At 38.9% G+C, this 18,627-nt stretch overlaps 1 protein-coding gene across 2 annotated transcripts in view; it reads left to right on the top strand.

The window, feature by feature from the left end:
* Positions 1–18,627, top strand: part of GUCY2F (guanylate cyclase 2F, retinal) — a 106,051-nt gene that overhangs the window by 33,333 nt on the left and 54,091 nt on the right. For both annotated transcript variants that reach the window (XM_065538787.1, XM_074029754.1), the window contains one exon: positions 8,169–8,258. In XM_065538787.1, coding sequence (XP_065394859.1) covers positions 8,169–8,258 — 90 coding nt within the window. The remainder of the gene's footprint in view (positions 1–8,168; positions 8,259–18,627) is intronic.

The raw sequence follows: 18,627 nt of genomic DNA, 5'->3' as shown, positions 1-18,627 counted from the left end.
ATGTGTCACTCACTCCAGAAGATATATAGATAATAATAGAAGAAATGACTCCCTGAGTCTATTGTTTGTAATGAGATGTCTAGAGACATGCGTGTGCACGGCAGAGTTTGGGGTACCCTTCTCTTCAAATTCTAGTTGTTCTTCCTATACTTGTACTTCTGATATTGAGACTTTAAAAATTATTCAGTTATTTATTTTTCTTCACCTGTTCTGCCTCTTGGAGTAACAGGTTACTTTCTGCTGCTGAAAATAGAAATCCTTTTCATTCCACTGAGGTTTGTGTCTTTCAAGCTTTAAGAGGCCACCCTGTACCACCTGATCTAAGATACTAGAATTTGGCAACCAGAACAAATCTTGCATCAGAGAGATGAACTGTTTCTTCTCAGCATGAATGAGTTAAGCAGGGGGTAAAAGGGAAACTAGACTGCCTTTCTGTTCCTTCTAAGTGAGGCCTTCTCAGTGTGGTTTCCTTGTTTTGTTTGAAGATACTCCCAAGAGCAGCAAACACTCTCAACTTCAACAGTAACTACAAAGAAAGTCCAAAACAGGACAGAATGAGTTTTTAGATTGTCAACCACATTGGATTTTTCAAATGAATACTCTTCTCCATTAGATAAATAATTGACAGGGACCTTACTATGGTTTGAATGTGTCCCTCTCAAAATTCAGGTGTTGAAACTTAATGGCCAATGTGATGGTATAAATAGATGGGGTCTTTAGAAGGTGATTAGGCCATGAAGGCTCCTCTCTCATCAATTGAATTAAAGCCCTTATAGAAGAGGCTTCATGCAGTGTTTGGCTAATTTGCCCTTCCACGTTCTGCTCTGGGAGGACACAGCATTCCTCCCTTCTGGAGGGTGCAGAAACAAGGCACCATCTTGGTAACAGAGAGCAGCCCTCACTAGACAGCCAAACCTGTTGGCGCCTTGATCTTGGACATCCCATCCTTCAGAACTGTAAAAAATAATTTTCTGGTCTTTATAAATTACCCAATATTAACAGACTAAGACAGAAATTGGTACCAGAGCAGTGAGTTGTTACCAAAAAAATACCTAAAACTGTGGAAGTCGCTTTGGAACTGGGTAATGGGGAGAGGCTGGAACACTTTTGAAGGGAGTGCTGGAAAAAGTCTTGATTGCTGAGAATGGAGTGGTAAGGGAAATTCTGTTGAGGATTTGGAAGAAGAGATGAACTGTATGGAAAGCCTGATTCTTCTTAGAGATTACTTAAGTGGTCGTGAACAGATTGACCACATTGGTAAAAATATGTACGTTAAAGACCATTTTGAGGAAGTCTTAGATGGAAATGAGGAACGAAGTTGGAAAAGAAGCCATTCTTTTTATAAATTGGCAAAGAACTTGGCTGAATTATGTCCATATTCTAGGATCCTGTGGAAGGTAGAATTCGTGAGCAATGAATGAGGATTTTTGGTGGAAGAAATCTCTAGACATCTAAGCATTCAGGGTGCTGCATGGCTTTTCTTAACTGCTTATAGTAAGATGCAAAAAGTGATAAATGACTTAAAGACAGAATGCATTTTTTTAAAAAAACAAGGGAAACAGAACATATAGAGTTGTAAAATTCTCAGCCTTGCCATGTGAAGAATGAAAAAGCATGTTTAGGAGAGAAAACCAAGAGTGTGACAAAAAAAAAAAAAGTTTGCTAAGGAGATTGGTATGGATAGAAGGAAGCCAGATGCTATTCATCAAGATGACGGGAGAATGGGAGAATGACCCCAAAGACATTTTGGGATCTTCAAAGCTGTCATGCCCTTTACAGGCCCAGAGAGCCAGGGCCTTGAGCGTCGAACTGGTTTCAAAGTAGAGGCCCAGGACACTGATGCGGTCCAGGGCACCTGTGAGATCCCAGGGCTTGCCGCCTGGGGCTGACTCAAATCTCTGCTTCCCATGTTTCAGTGCAGGGCTCTTTGACCTTCCCAGTTCTGACTCAGGTGGTCCAAGATGTGGCTTGGCCTACTGCTCTGGAAGATGCAAGCCATAAATCTTGGTAGTACCCACGTGGTGCCAACTTTGCAGGCTCTCAGAGTGCAAGAGGTATGGAGGCATGGATACATCCATCTAGATTTCAAAGGATGTCTTGGACAGCTTCAGCACCCAGGCAGAGACTTGCCACAGGGGCAGGGCCACTGCAGAGAGTCCCCACTGGAACAATACCCAGTGGAACTGTGGGGTCTGGGCCACCACAGAGCGTCCTTACTAGGGCAGTACTCAGCAAAACTGTGGAGTCAGGGCCACCACAAAGATCCTCCAGTAGCATAGTGCTTAGTGGGGCTTTGGGGCATGGCCACCCTTGACACCCCAGACCTGTAAAGCCACCAGAATGCAACGCCAGTCTGGGAGAGCTGCAGTCATACTGACTTCAACCTGTGAGAGCTGTGGCATGGGTTGCACCCAGTTAAGCCATGAAGGTGGAATCCACTGGGGCCTTGGGGGCCCAACACCCACCCCAATGTGTCTGGGAATTGGAACATGGAGTCAAATATTATTCTCAAGACTTAAGACTTAATGTTGTTTGTTTTGTTGGATTTTGGACTTACTTTGGACCTGTTACATCTTTCTTCTTGCCTACTTCTTACTTTTGGAATAGAAATGTCTATCTTGTGCATATCCTACCATTGTATTTTGGAAGCATATGATTTATTTGATTTCACAGATTGATGTGATGATATTAAGAGCTAATTAGGCCACAAGGGCTTCTCCTTTGTGAACGATATTAAGGCTCTTATAAAAGAGGCTTAATGCAGCCTTCAGCTAGCTTGCTGTTCTGTATTCTGCCATGTGAAGACATAGTGTTCCTCCTCTTGGGAGGATGTAGCAACAAGGCATCATCCTGAAAGCAGAGAGCAGACCTCACCAGACCACCATACCTGCTGGTACCTTGATCTTGGACATCCCAGCCTCCAGAACTATGAGAAATATATTCCTCTCTTTATAAATTACCCAGTCATAGGAATTCTGTTATAGCAGCACAAATGGACTATAGGCCTTCAACACCAACATTAGCATGGTGTATGTTTGTTCAGCCTATGTGAGGGCTTTGACTTAAATTAGTGGCAGAAACCTCTGGATCTTGCTTTGGACTTAATTCAATCAAAGAGGAGAACCGCTTCAAATGTAAACTTGAGGTATTGGGGAATTGTCAGCTCTACTCTCTCAAAGACCTAAGATAGGGTAACCAGATGGCTCTTGAATGTCAAATGGAATGAACTGATGGCTTTAGAAATGTATTGACACCTCTGGGATTCTGAAGTAAATCTCCATAACCTTGGTTTTTATCTGTAAAATGAAGGGTTGAACTAAATTCTCAACCTTGGTTGCTTACTGGAATCTCCTTGGGGAAATTTAAGAAATACCTGCTCCCAGGCCCCACCCTCAGCAATTCTGATTCAGTTGGCATGAGGTGGGGCCAGGTATTGGTATTTTTTAAAAGTTCTCTGATATGTGCAGCCTGGGTTGAGAATTGCTGGTCTAACAGACCTCTAAGGCCTTTTCTGGCTGAATATGCTATCATTCTCTGATTCTGTGGAATAATTTATGTGTTAAATTGTGGTGTGTTTTATTTGGTGGGGTTGGAAGGTTATAGTGTAGAATTGAGAAGGGGAAAAAAATTAACATCTGTATGTAACCGGCCTTTAACAGTCTGTCAGGTATTTTCTCATTTTGGAAGGAGGCAGAGAGCTAAGAATGACTATTGGTCATTCAGATCATGAGTATTTTTAAATGGTGTAGGCCAAATGGGGACTTTATTTTTACAAAAGGAGGGTGTTATGAGAATAATACCTACACGGTGAAGTCAATATTAGGCTGATGGCACAGTGTGAAGGAAGGCAGCTGAGGCTAGAAAACTGCCCTGACTAAAGAGGACTGACTAAAGAGGTTAAAGAGGACTCAAAGAGGGGACATAAGCCAATAGAATTAACAGATGAAACAAAGACGTAGTGTGTCTTCTGAAACAGTATTCTATTAGGAATGTTTTAAAGAAGACTCATTGTCTAGTTTCTGTTTAAAATAAATCAGATTTTCATAAGAATTGTCATTGGAAGACCTGGAATTTCCAGATAAGGTGCCTGGAGTAGCAGATATCTAATAGCAAAAGACAGGTTTCCCTAGGACATGCTATCACATTGTACTACACTCACAAATTCACACTTTATTTTACACACAGATGCATAACCTTTGGAATTGTGTGGGAAAATCAGCCCTCATTTCACAGATAGCCTTTGAAATGTGAAAGGAAAGCCAGATGAGCTGACTTCCAGGCAGAAAGAGCTGTGAATAGCAGATGCAGTGGGGACATGTCATGATCTGCTCTAATAGTTACAGTCTGGGTGAGACGAGGTGTGGTGGGCAGCAGTGTAACCCTGACACATTCAGAGAGAACCCACTGAATTCATCTTCCTTCTTCATTTTCTGACTACTTTTTCCTCTTTGCTTCTCCCTGTGTTTTCCTCTTTGTCTCATCTTTCTTTCTCTCCATTCATCTCTCTTTCTCAGAGCATTTTTTCTGTCTTCTCACCTTCTATATCCCTTGTAACTCTCTCCCTGCCCCCTCCCTTCCGTCAACCATCTTTTCTTTCTTATCACAGAATCGCAGATCATCAGAGCTAAAAAAAAATCATCTAGTAAGTCCAGAAATCATCTAGTAAGCCCTAAGGAATCATCTAGTAAGTCCAGCTTTGTCAGTGAGGAAACTGAGGCTCAGGCAGATTGAGTGGCTGTTCTAAGGCCACCCTTGAGTTTGAAGCAGAGCCAGGTCTAGGATCTAGTGCTCTTTCCCCTTATTAATACACCATGGCTTTAGTTCAAAACTGATGGACATTAAATTACTTCTAAAAAGTTAAGTGAATAGAGTTTGATGTTTCTTGCTCTTAATTAAAAAGTGAGTGATGAGTGAAGTATTTTATCATTCTCTCTTAGAAGAAAAAAACAAAACAAATAGTGCATGTGTGGTGAAGATAAAACTTGCCCATTTCCTCCCTTTTCCTCATTATTCATGAAGTAGAATGCACACAGACTCAAAAATTTGCTTACAAACTTTGTGAGAATTATTTAAATCTTAAAACAAACACACAAAAATCTCCCAAACCAAAGAAACCCCAACGAGAGGAAAGAGCAACAAAGTAGGAGATGGAAGACCTTGGATCAACTGTGGCTCTGTTACTACCTAGTTTTCTGACCTTGGGATAATCACTTAATCTCTTAAGTTTTCAGTTTCTTTATCAAAATATGAAGGGATTGTGTTAGGGATACCTATGACCCTTTCCAGCTCTCACATTTGTTGATTTGGCAGGAAAAAGCTCTGCTTAGCTGCTGGTGGCAGTTAATAAGCCAGACAGAAGGTTAGCCCATGTTTGCAATAGGGCTGGCTCTAGGAAGAAGGTATGGGGTACCAGGTGTGAGGCAGAGTCAGGACTGTGAGTACTGATGTTCAGGTTGTGCTCTGCAAAAGGGAACTACATCTAAGAGGGTAATATTCACATTGTAACATATGCCAACTTATGTGTGAGTGGTACCAAAGTGGGCACAGAGATTCTGGCTTCCCAGCCTAGTTCTGGAATGAGGTGGTAGAAGAGCCTTCTCACATCTGCATGTATACTGGCACTCCCAGCTATGCACATACACAGTCACTGGTAAACTCATGTGTAGCTGGGTATGTACTATCTTGACTATTTTCCAGAAGTTTCTTGAGGTTGCTTTTCTCTCCTGCCTAATATTCTCAGAGGACCAGTTTCAACTTCTCACCCCAACTCCTAATGCCTGACTGCAAAGCTGACAAAGAGGCCTCACTGGGCAGATAGAATTTGGTGATGTGCAGAGCATCCATGCTGCTAGTGGAATGTGCTCCCTGGTGTCTGGGGGATGTGTCCATAAATGAGAGTATGGTATGTGTATGTATACAGCCAGGGTGTGCTGCCTAACATCACAGGGCTGCCACAGGCTGTATGATAATATACTCACAAAGTTAAGATTTTTTTAAATTTGAGAGAAAATACCCTTTCTAACTAGCACAAAAGTGCCTGTGGGCTCAGTAACATAACTGCAAAGGTGCCGGGAAGGTTTTTTTGTTCACTAGTCTTTCCCACACGTTGGTTGATTCCATGAATTTTCAGTTACAGAGTTTTATTCTTTCAGCTTAATGTTTAGCCTTTGGTCCCTCTAAAGGGCAAAGTTCTCTGAAGGGTAAAACTTCAAGCTTGTGTCAGGCCCTCCTGACTTCTGTGAATGAGTTTTAGATCCCTGAGAGCAGATTTTGATGAAAGAAACTTAGTAAGAGGTAAATGAAGAGAGTATGAGTGAGGAGAGTTCATAAATATGAGGAAAAGGCAAAGGCTGGGATGGTGGATCAAAAACTTTCACCTGTATTAGAGTCGCGTGGAGGACTTGTTAAAACACAGATTGCTGGACCTCACCCTACAATTTCTGATTTCGTTAAGTGTTGGGTGGGGCTTGAGAACTGGCCTTTCTAACCAGTTTACAGGTGATGCTAATGCAGCTGGTCCAGGGACCACACTTGGAGATTTAGTGGATCGAATGCTTTGACCATTCTGCTGCAGGCAGGCACTGATCCGGGACTACCCTTCTGAACTCTCTGGGAACTGAGCCTGGCCAGTGCATTTGTTGGGTTTTGTTTGTTTGTTTGTTCGTTTTTTCCAGCTGCTGAAGGTCTCGGAGGGCTATTTCTTAGTTAAAGGGCTTTGAGCTCCTTGGGTAGTAAATGATAATACAAAGTGCTGGCAACTAACTCAGAAGCCTGCAGCTTCCATTAGCCTTTGCCTCTGGCAGGTTTCCAGATGCACTGCCATAGCCAGATATATTCCTTGATAAGAGAGTGGTTACACTGTTTTTTTTTTTTTAAAAGACAGAGTCTTGCTCTGTTGCCCAGGCTGGAGTGCAGTGGCGCCATGTCCACTCACTGCAAGCTCTGCCTCCCAGGTTCACGCCACTCTCCTGCCTCAGCCTCCTGAGTAGCTGGGACTAAGGCGCCCGCCACCACGCCCAGATAATTTTTTGTATTTTTAGTAGAGATGGGGTTTCACTGTGTTAGCCAGGATGGTCTCGATCTCCTGACCTCGTGATGTGCCCGCCTTGGCTTCCCAAAGTGCTAGGATTACAGGCGTGCACCCGGCTTGGTTACACTCTTTTATTTTTGGAATTTGACTGCACAGAGCTCTCTGCTTTATTATCTCTACTTGATGACAAGTTGGTGCAGCCCGAAATGGAATCTCCAGGCTATAGGTAATGGATGTGAAATCACTTTGAAGAGTAGAGAGAATTGTGCAAATGTAAGGCATTATTACTATTATGGAGAAGAAAGAATCTATATTTGTATTTTTTTAAATTTGGGTTGGATGGAAACTAAATAGGGCTTTATGACTGATGAATCCTTGAGGCTATGCACATAGAAAAAAATTATCAGGCGCTGGTGTTGAAGTGAAAACAATAAAATAATTGTTGTTTTTAACTTGACAGAAGCCTTAAAATAGCAGTTTTTTACTTAATAAGTCAGAAACAGACTTTTGGAAGACTCTAGATTACTCACATTACTATGGTAGTACATTGAGCATTCAAATAAGAAATGTTTAATCTAGATTTAAGCCAATTGGATTATGACTAAAGCATAAGACAACCCCCCCCCCCCTCCACACACACACACACAAATGGCCTGTCCCACAAGAGAAAAATGGATCAAGGTAAATGCAGGAAACATTTGCTACACTACATCTCCCACCCTACGTTTCCCTCCACAGACGCCTCAAGGCAGTGGGAATTGCAACCACTAACCATCACCATTAATCACGGGGAACCTGGTGCTACATCACTTAGCTATGAAAAAGTGAAATGACCTAGCACTTCCTACAGTTAGTTAAGAAAGGCTTTGCAAAGAGTGGTATCATTCCTTTTCTGGAGTCTACATACCTGCAATTGTTTCCCTGTCTTGAGAAACTGTAATTTTTAAGTTTAACTTCTGTGCATGACTTCATTTCAGCTCAGAATACAGAATGTCTGTGAGGTGGAGGGTGGGAGAGAAGGAAAATGTCTATTTGGATTGCTGGTATAGCTATAAACCCTTTATGTGGAAGGGACATTTTTCTAAAACTGCTGGGAACTAAGTTTAACCACTATTCATTCTCCTCCTTTTCTTTCTAGGGTGATTGGGTGTGGCTGAAAAAGCTCCCCCATGGAGATTTTGGAGACGTTAAGTCCATCAAGTCAAGAGCAAGTGATGTGTTCGAAATGGTATGAGAAACCTTCATTTATGTAAATTCCCACTAAAATAAATCTGTTCTCCAAAGTAACTAACATCAGAGCTGTTTAGGAAGACCCCTTAACAAATCAGTTCAGGGAAACTGCAGGGTTGCTACTGGGTTGGCATGATCATATTATGCAATGGCAAAGATATGTGCTCTGGAGTCAAAGAGACATGAAGCACTCAAATCTCAGCTCTACCATGTAAGAGCTGTATTAACTTGGGCAAGTCATCTAAACTCCCTAAGCCTTAGTTTCCTTATTTATAAAAGGGTTATATTAATGTCTACCCTTTAGGTTGGATGAGGATTTAAAGAGACAATACACGTAAAGCATCTTGTGCATTTCCTGGCGCATAGCTTCTTTATCAAGTGGTAACTATTAGGATTATTATCAAGTAAATATCCCATAATCATTCCAAATCTTCATTTTCCAGTCACTTGGTAATTTCTATTTGAAAAGTGGTTATTTCCCTAATCCCACTAATTATGTTCAAGGAGACCTTGGATGGCTTGCTTAAGAAAGCAGCCTGTAGATAAGGCAAGGATACTGATGATCCTTCCTAAGCCATTTTAAAATCTTGGCTCCTCCTTGGACTGAGTCCATACAAGACTTGTGAATACTATCTTGGGTTCCTTCAGGTTCTTGAAAGTGGGATTTTAAAAGGCAATCACAGATTGCTGTACATTTATGAAGCAGGCCATTTCAAATCATTCCAACAAATCTGAATGAGGCAACTACTACTTCCAGAGCACTGAACAAGTGAGAAAACAAAGGAAATGGAAGATATGTGGCCTGTGGAAGATAGGACATGTCCTAGAGGTTAGGAAGAGATGTTATGATTTGGTATTTTTCTTTTTTTTTTGAGACGGAGTTTTGCTCCTGTTGCCCAGGCTGGAGTGCAATGGCACGATCTCAGCTCACTGCAACCTCTGCCTCCCAGGTTCAAGGCGATTCTCCTGAGTAGCTGGGATTCTCCTGAGTAGTTGAGTACTCAGACTCCTGAGTAGCTGGGATTACAGGCACCCACCACCACGCCCGGCTAATATTTTATATTTTTAGTAGAGACAGGGTTTCACCATGTCGGTCAGGCTGGTCTGGAACTCCTGACCTCAGGTGATCCTCCCGCCTCGGCCTCACAAAGTGCTTGGATTACAGGCGTGAGCCATCATGCCCGGCCAATTTGGTATTTTTCTTACACGTGATTGTAATGCCCGGAGATGAAGGCAAGATAATGAGACATGAGTCCAAAAGGGGGATCAAGGTCAGAACTAAAATAGACAATTCTACACTGGTTTGATAATCCAGGATGCTAAACAGAAATCTAGGTCCAAATTATGGAGCCAAAACAGGCCAAACCTGGGACAGCTGATACACTAGAAGTATTGACTCAAGGTAGAGTGTGTCCATGACATCTTTTTTTGGGGTAGCTTTTAATTTTGACATAATTTCAAACCTACAAAAAGCTTCAAGAATAATTCAAAGATTCAGCAATTATTTACATTTTGCCTAGTTGCTTTTTATTATCTACTTATATATTTATGTACATTATTTTTCTGAGCCATTTGAGAGTAAGTTGTAGACCCTATTCCCTTTTATCTCTAAACACTTCAGTGTGTACTTCCTAAAAACACTACAGTATAATGATCAAAATCAGAAAATTTAACATTGCTACAATACTATTATCTAAACTACTTCCCATATTCTAATTTTACTAATGGTCTTATACAATACAGCTAATATTCCCACAGATCAGTTTCTAATCCAGACTCACACATTTAGTTGGCTGTCATATCTTTTTAGTTGCTTTTAATCTGTAACAGTTTCTCAGATTTTCTTTGTTTTTCTTCATCTTTATATTTTTACTGAATTCAGATCAATTATTTCATGGACTGTCCCTCAATTTGAGTTTGCCTGGGTTCCTCAAGATTGATTTAAACTATGCATCTTCAGCCAGAATACTACAGAAGTTACGTGTCTTTTTCAGTGCACTTTATCAGGAGGCACTTTATGAGGATGATGTTGATCATCCCATTATTAGTGATGTTAACCTGATTACTTAATTTAGGTGCTGTCTGCCAAGTTCCTCCACTGGAGAGTAACTGCTTTTATCTTATTGTAATTAATATATAATATTGGGAGAGATACTTTATGTAAATATCCTGTTCTTCATCAAAGTTTTACCCAATAATTTTGACATCCATTGATAAATGTCGTATTCCATCATTGTTTCTACATTTACTGGTTGACATTTTATTATAAGAAAGAAGCTTCTCTTCTTCCTCATTTATTTATTCATTCATTTATTTATATCAGTATGCACATATGGGTTTTTATTTTATTCAATTAGTATCTATAATATTCATATCAATAAATCTATCTAAAACCATAAATTCATACTAAACTCTCTAATTCTAATCCAGTGCCACAGGGTTAATTCTGTTTTATTTTATTTTATTTTTTACTTTTCCATATTTGTAATTTCCTTCTCCGACAGTGAAGAATTGCCCTCCCATTATCCTCATGACATCTCTTTATGTGTTCCCTTCACTGACTTGTGTTGCCATGTCAGGTATAGAGTATAACTCAAACTTAGAGAGAAAGCCAGGATTTTCTAGAATTTACCAGTTTACCATGTAGGCATGCTTTAATGCTTTTTAGTTGAATGCTTTTTTGAAGCTGGAGGTGGATCTGATCATACTGTCACTGTGAGTCCAGCACTGCCTTGACTATTTATACGTATCTGATCATACTGTCACTGTGAGTCCAGCACTGCCTTGACTACTTATATGTATTCATGACCTTTATAACGTTAGGGCTGGGTACCAGGATCCAGATGGAAAGCAGACCTTTCTGAGCCAGATATAGAAAGGAGCAGTGCACAATGGGATGGATGTCCTTGAAAAACAAGCAGCTAGAGTCAGAAGGCCACAGAGCTGATACTTTTCAACATCTTTTAAGATCACAACTTCTGCAAAATTGTGTGCAGAAAAATTAGGCTGTATCTCTTAGTCTCATGTTCTTCCCCATAATGTGGAACTGATTGGCATGTTCCCTGTACTCCTCTAAAGGCAAATGGAAAGTATCCTGGAGTTCTTTAAAGGAAATTCTCAGTTGTTAGAGATTATCTCTTTCTTTAAGAAATGCGAAGAGGAGTAAACTGCAGTTGCTGTGAAACAAAGTGTTTACTTTGTGAAAAAATATTTGGGGCCATTCTAGAGCCTCTATTGAGAATATTATCTTCCCCGTAGCCACTTCTTCTCCAGTGGTGGCTGTTATTATGCCTCAGTACCTCAGGATCATGATCATGTGGTGAAATTGTATCCCTTGATTACTGATGATGCTTCCCAAACGATGATTCTCTTGCCTTTGTTAAACACACTCACAAGCTTTTGAGGCTAATGCCACTCTCTGTTTTAGCATCTTCTACACCTCCTGTTACTTCCATCTACTCTCCATATTCACTACCCCTAATTTATTGAATATTTTGGGATGTGGATCATGGTCCTCCTCTCTACTCCAAGACCTGCTGTTATGCTGGTGACATCAATTGGACATGGACTGTGGACAACTATATATCTTGACTATTTCATTCTTTGTCATATCGTCCTAATAATCTTCTCTTCCATTCTGCTTTGGTCAAACACTGCTACCATTATATTAATACCTTCTGCTTTTCCATCTTCTATAACTGCTACTGAAAATGCTTCACCTGGCCGGGCACAGTAGCTCACGCCTGTAATCCCAGGACTTTGGGAGGCCGAGGCGGGCGGATCACGATGTCAGGAGGTCAAGACCATCCTAGCTAACATGGTGAAACCCTGTCTCTACTAATAATATAAAAAAATTAGCTGGTTGTAGTGGTGGCTGCCTGTAGTCCCAGCTGCTCAGGAGGCTGAGATAGAAGAATGGCATGAACCCGGGAGGCAGAGCTTGCAGTGAGCCGAGATCACACCACTGCACTCCAGCCTGGGCGACAGAGCTAGACTCCGTCTCAAAAAAAACCAACCAACCAACCAACCAAACAAACAAACAAACAAAAAGCTTCACCTCCCAAATTATGAATTCATCACACTCTCTGATTATAACCTCCTTTTATCCCAACTGTTCCTATATTTGACTATATCAGGTCTTCCACTCTACTGACCTCTGCTTTCTCCAAACTCACAAGCCCTTGTTTTATTTACTTTATTGTCCAATTCAGATTCTATAATCCATCATTTGAACATGCTCTTATTAATATTTCTGTTTTTTTGGTCAGACCCACTTGCAAAACTCTAGTTCTATATGATCCCAACTCTTAACTTTATGTGTGCTTGCACTTAAACAGTCAAATATTATAGCAGAAAGTTATGCAACAAAGTATATTGTTTCCACTATAAATTCATGGTTTCTTATATTTAAATGTCCCTTACTACTACCTCATAATTCCATTATACTTTATTGGTTAATTCACTTCCTACAACCCATACATCAAAGCTTCTCCATTTTCCTTGAAGCTCCAATGTCCTTCTCTTTCTCGATTTTTACTCTTGCTATCCTGGTCCAAGCTACCATCATCTCCCACTAGAGCTACTAAGATTGTCTTTTTTTCTTTTCATAGACTTAATTTCTTAAAAAAATTATTTCCATAGTTTTTTGGGGGGAACAGGTGGTAGTTGGTTACATGAATAAGTTCTTTAGTGGCAATTTGTGAGATTTTGGTGCACCCATCACCTAAGCAGTATACACTGAACTCAATTTGTAGTCATTTATCTCTCGCCCCCCTCCCACCCTTTCCCCCTAATCCCCAAAGTCCTTTGTATCATTCTTATGTCTTTGCATGCTCATAACTTAGCTCCCACTTATGAGTGAGAACATACGATGTTTGGTTTTCCATTCCTAAGCTACTTCACTTAGAATTAATAGTCTCTAGTTCCATCCAGGTTGCTGCAAATGCCATTAATTCATTCCTCTTTATGGCTGGGTAGTATTCCATCATATATATAAATATATGTATATATGATGTGATATATATACACATATATACCAATAGATATATACACATCTATATCATACACACACACACACACACACACACACACACACACACAAAACAATTTCTTTATCCACTCGTTGACTGACGGGCATTTGGGCTGGTTCCATATTTTTGCAATTGCAAATTGTGCTGCTATAAACATACGTGTACAAGTATCTTTTTCACATAATGACTTCTTTTCCTCTGGGTAGATATCCAGTAGTGGGATTGAAAACTGAATCAAATGGTAGTTCTACTCTTAGTTCTTTAAGAAATTTCTGCACTGTTGGCCGGGCACGGTGGCTAATGGGAGGCCGAGGCGGGTGGATCACGAGGTCAGGAGATCGAGACCATCCTGGCTAACATGGTGAAACCCCGTCTTTACTAAAAATACAAAAACTTAGCCAGGCGTAGTGGTGGACACCTGTGGTCCCGGCTACTCAGGAGGCTGAGGCAGGAGAATGGCCTAAACCTGGGAGGCGGAGCTTGCAGTGAGCTGAGATCCGGCCACTGCACTCCAGCCTGGGCGACAGAGTGAGACTCCATCTCAAAAAAAAAAAAAAAAAAAAAAAAAAAAGAAAAAGAAAAAAAAATCTCCATACTGTTTTCCATAGTGGTTGTAGTAGTTTACATTCCCACTAGCAGTGTAGAAGTGTTCCCTGTTCGGCTGGGCATGGTGGCTCATGCCTGTAATCCCAGCACTTTGGGAGCCCGGGGCAGGTGGATCACCTGAGGTCAGGAGTTCGAGACCAGCCTGACCAACATGGTGAAACCCTGTCTCTACTAAAAATACAAAAATTAGCTGAGTGTGGTGGTGGGCGCCTGTAATCCCAGCTACTCTGGAGGCTGAGGCAGGAGAATTGCTTGAACACAGGTGATAGAGGTTGCAGTGAGCCAAAATCATGCCATTGAACTCCAGCCTGGGTGACAAGACTGAAACTCCATCTCAAAAAAAAAAAAAAAAAAAAAAAGTGTTCTCTGTTCACTGCATCCACTCCAACATCTAGACTTAATTTTTTGGAACTGTTTTGGGTTCACAGGAAATTGAGCAGAAAGCACAGAGAGTTCCCATCTATCTCCTGTCCCCACCCATGCACAGCCTCCCCAACTATTAACAGGCTGGCTGATTGATTATAATCATGAACTTACACTGACACATCATTATCACCCAAAGTCCATAGTTTACATTGGGGTAAACTCTTGGTGTTATATATCTTGCGAATTTTGACAAATGTATAATGGCATGTATTCACCATTATAGCAACATACAGAATAGTTTCAGTCCCCTAAAAATCCTCTGTGCTCCACCTGTTCACACCTGTCTGCCCCTAACCCCTGGCACCTTGCAACTGTCTTTTAACTATTCTAATCACATCCACTCTCAAATCCATTCTTCACATTGCAAACTACTCTTTTCAAAATTGAGTCCGATTTTATCACTGCTTAAATCTCTTTAGTAGATTCCTATTGTTCTTTCCTTTGTGTGGAGATTTCAAATTATAGATTCAACTTCTTTAATAGATATTGGACTATTCAAACTTTCTTCTTGTGCCAGTTTTGGTAAGTTATGGCTTTAAAGGAAGTTGTTCATTTCATATACGTTATCAAACTTATTGGCACAAAGTTGTATATATAATATGCTCAACCTATCTTTTAGATATCCTTAGGATCTGTAACGATGTTCTCCGTTTCATTCCTGATACTGATAATTTATGTTTTTTTCTTAATCAGCATTGCTAGAGGATATTAATTCTATTCATATTTTCCAAATATCAACTTTGAACTTTGTTGATTGTTCTCTATTGTATGCCTGCTTTCTGTCCCATTGATTTATATTCTTCTTATTTTTTTTAATATTCTTATCTTTTTTTTTCCTTCCTTCTACTTACTTTGTATTTAATTTGTTGCTCTTTTACTAGGTTTCTGAGTTGGAAGCTTTGATGGTTGATTTTAACCTTTCTTATTTTCTAATTTAGTCACCTACAGCTAGAAAATCTCCTCTAAGCACTGCTTCAGCTACAATCCAGAAATTTTTCTTTTTTTCTTTTTTGAAAAAAACCCACTTTTTGTAATCCCAGCACTTTGGGAGACTGAGGAAGGATGACAGCTTGAGCCTAGGAGTTCAAGACCAGCTTGGGCAACATAAAGAGACCCCATTGCTACCAAAAAAAAAAAAAAAAAAAAAAAAAGGAAAGGAAGAAACATATGCAAAATAAACAAAATAGTATAACATTTATGTGTACAAAACTCACCTTCAACAATCATCATTATCCTATATTTTTTCATCTATACCTTCACCCATTTCTCACATCCCTAATTTTGTGGTAGTTATTATTAATTTTCAATTCTGTATTTTTAGGTGCAGTTACACACATTGAAATGCCCATATTTCTCTATAATTTTGATAAAATGACATACCCATACAATCTAGACTTCTATCATGATATAAAGTAGGGATTAGCAAATTATGGCCCATAGCCTGTTTTTACAGTCTGGAAGCAAAGAATATTTTCTACATTTTAAAAAGGGTTATGAAAAAATAAAGCAACAGAAACCTTGTATTATCTGCGAAGCCCAAGTTATCTATTATCTGTAGTTTTATAGAAAAAGATTGCTGACCCCTGATATAAAACATTCCCTTCTCTCCAGAATTTCACTTGTGTCCCTTAGTAAATTTGTGTTCACCGAAAACCAGAGGCAACCACAGTTCTGTTTTTCTGTTTGTTTGTTTAACTTGCATTAATTTTGCTTGTTCTAAAACATCATATAAGTGGAAACAGACAACAGAAAGATTGTGATATTCATCCATGTATAAGTAGCTTGTTCCTTTTTATTGCTAAGTAGTATTCCATTGCATATAGCACAATTTAATTATCCATTTTACCGCTGATGGACATTTGCGTTGATTGCAATTTTGGCTATTGTCTATATAAGTGCAATGGATATTCTTGAACCAGTCTTTTTATGGACACATATTTGAATTTCTCTCAAGAATTTCTCCTAGAAATACCAGGAAGGGAATTTCTAGGTTAAAGAGTAGTGTACACTTAACTCTATAACACCCTGTGAAATATTTTCTCATTTTACTTTCCTGCACACAAGTTATGAGAATTCCCTTTGATCTACATCATTGCCAATATTTGATGTTGTCAATTTAATTTTAGTCATTCTAGTGAGTTGATGAGGTTCTCTCATAGTGTTTTTTATTTTTAATTGTGCTAAAAAGACATAAAATTTACCACCTTAAAGTGTACAGTTAAGTAGTGTTAAGTATATTCACATTGTTGTACAACACATCTCTGGAACTTTTTCACCTTGAAAAACTGAAACTCTGTACTCATTAAACAACTCTCCATTTCCTCCTTCCTGAAGTTCCTGGTAAACACCATTCTATTTTCTTTTCCTATGAATTTTCACTACTTTGTATATCCTGTATAAGTAGAATCATACAGTATTTGTCATTTTGTGACTCACTCATTTCACTTAGCATAATGTTTCATTGTGTTTATAAAATATGTTTTCTATTCAGGTGTAATATAAAATAAAATGTACACATGCTAGATGTTCTGTTCAATGAATTTTGACAATTGCGTGTATCTATGTAACCATTCTCCAAAAAAGTTACTAATATGTTCATTACACCAGAAAGTTCATTTGTCCTCCTTTTCAGTAATTTCTCCTATCCCATAGGCAATCACTATTCTGATGTCTATTAAAATAAATTAATATTTTTTTCTGTTCTTTGATTTTATGTAAATGGAATGATACAGTATCTTGTGCCTGCCTTCTTTCTGTTAGCACAATGCTTTTTAAGATTAACTTATGATTTTGCATATACCTGTAGGTCACTTTTTAAATTGCCAGTAGTAGTTCGTTTTATGACTATATCACAATTTCTTTATCATTCTCCTGTTGAACATTTGGCTTGATTCTAGTTTTTTTATTTTTTTATTTTATTTTATTTTTTTATTTTTTATTATTATTATACTTTAAGTTCTAGGGTACATGTGCATAACGTGCAGGTTTGTTACATATGTATACTTGTGCCATGTTGCTGTGCTGCACCCATCAACTCGTCAGCACCAGAAGAGTTTTTTTGACGATTTTATGAATGAGGCAACTATAAACATTTTTCGTTATGGTAAAAAAATCACATAACATAAAATTTACCATCTTAACCATTTTTAAGTATACAATTCAGTAGTGTTAAGCATATTCACATTGTTGTGAAACATATCTCCAGAACTTTTTCATCTTGCAAATCTTAAGCTTTTTCATCTTGCAAATCTGATCTTGAAAATATCCCCATTTCTATTTCCAACAGCCCCTGGTAACTACCACTCTTTCTGTTCCTATGAGTTTCACTACTTTAGATATCTCATGTAAGTATAATCATATAGTATTTATGTTTTTGTGACTGTCTTATTTCACTTGGCATAATGTCCTCAAGGTTCATTCATGTTGTAGCATGTGACAGGATTTCCTTCTTTTTTAAGACTGAGTAATAGTCCATTGTATGTTATGCATTTGTTTATTGTTAAATGTTTGGGTTACATCCACCTCTTGGCTAACGTGAATAGTGCTGCTAGGAACATGGTTGTAGAAATACTTCTTTGAGACTGTGCTATCAATCCTTTTGTACATATATCTGGAAGTAAGATTGCTGGCTAATGTGATGGTTCTATTTTTAATATTTTTTATAAACTTTCATACTGTTTTCCATAGCAGTTGCACCATTTTACAACCCCATCAACAGTGCACAAGTGTTCCAATTTCTCCACATCTTTGCCAACACTTATTTTCTGTAGCCATCATAATGGGGTTAAGGTGATATCTCCCAGAGGTTTTGATTTGCATTTCTCTATTAATTAGTGGTGGTGGCCATCTTTTCATAGAAAACTATAAAGATTTTTATATATGTCTTTTGTGAACATATATTTTCACTTCTCTTGAGTAGATACATAAGAATAGAACTGGGTCATAAAGTAGTTGTATGTGTAGCTTTATATGAAACATCCAAACTGTTCTCCAAAACCGATTGGTTTTGGCATTTTACGTTCCCATCGGAAATGTTCCAGTTGCTCTAAATTCTTAATAACATTTGTCTTTTTGATATTTGCCTTTCTAGTGTGTATGAAATGGTATCTTATACTCTAATTTGCATTTTCTTGATGACTAAAATTGTTGAGCACCCTTTTAACGTGTTTACAATTCACTTGTATATCTTCTTGTGTGAAGAGCCTTTTCAAGTTTTTGCCCATTCTTAAACATTGGGAATTTTTTGTATTTTTATTTTTAAATTACAGACATTCTTTATATATCCTGAATAGCCTTTGCTGAACT

Source organism: Macaca fascicularis, chromosome X (genome assembly GCF_037993035.2).
Source record: "Macaca fascicularis isolate 582-1 chromosome X, T2T-MFA8v1.1".
In the NCBI taxonomy this organism is placed as follows: domain Eukaryota; kingdom Metazoa; phylum Chordata; class Mammalia; order Primates; family Cercopithecidae; genus Macaca; species Macaca fascicularis.
Note: the sequence above shows the minus strand (reverse complement) of the source record. Positions and strands in the feature narration are given on the sequence as shown.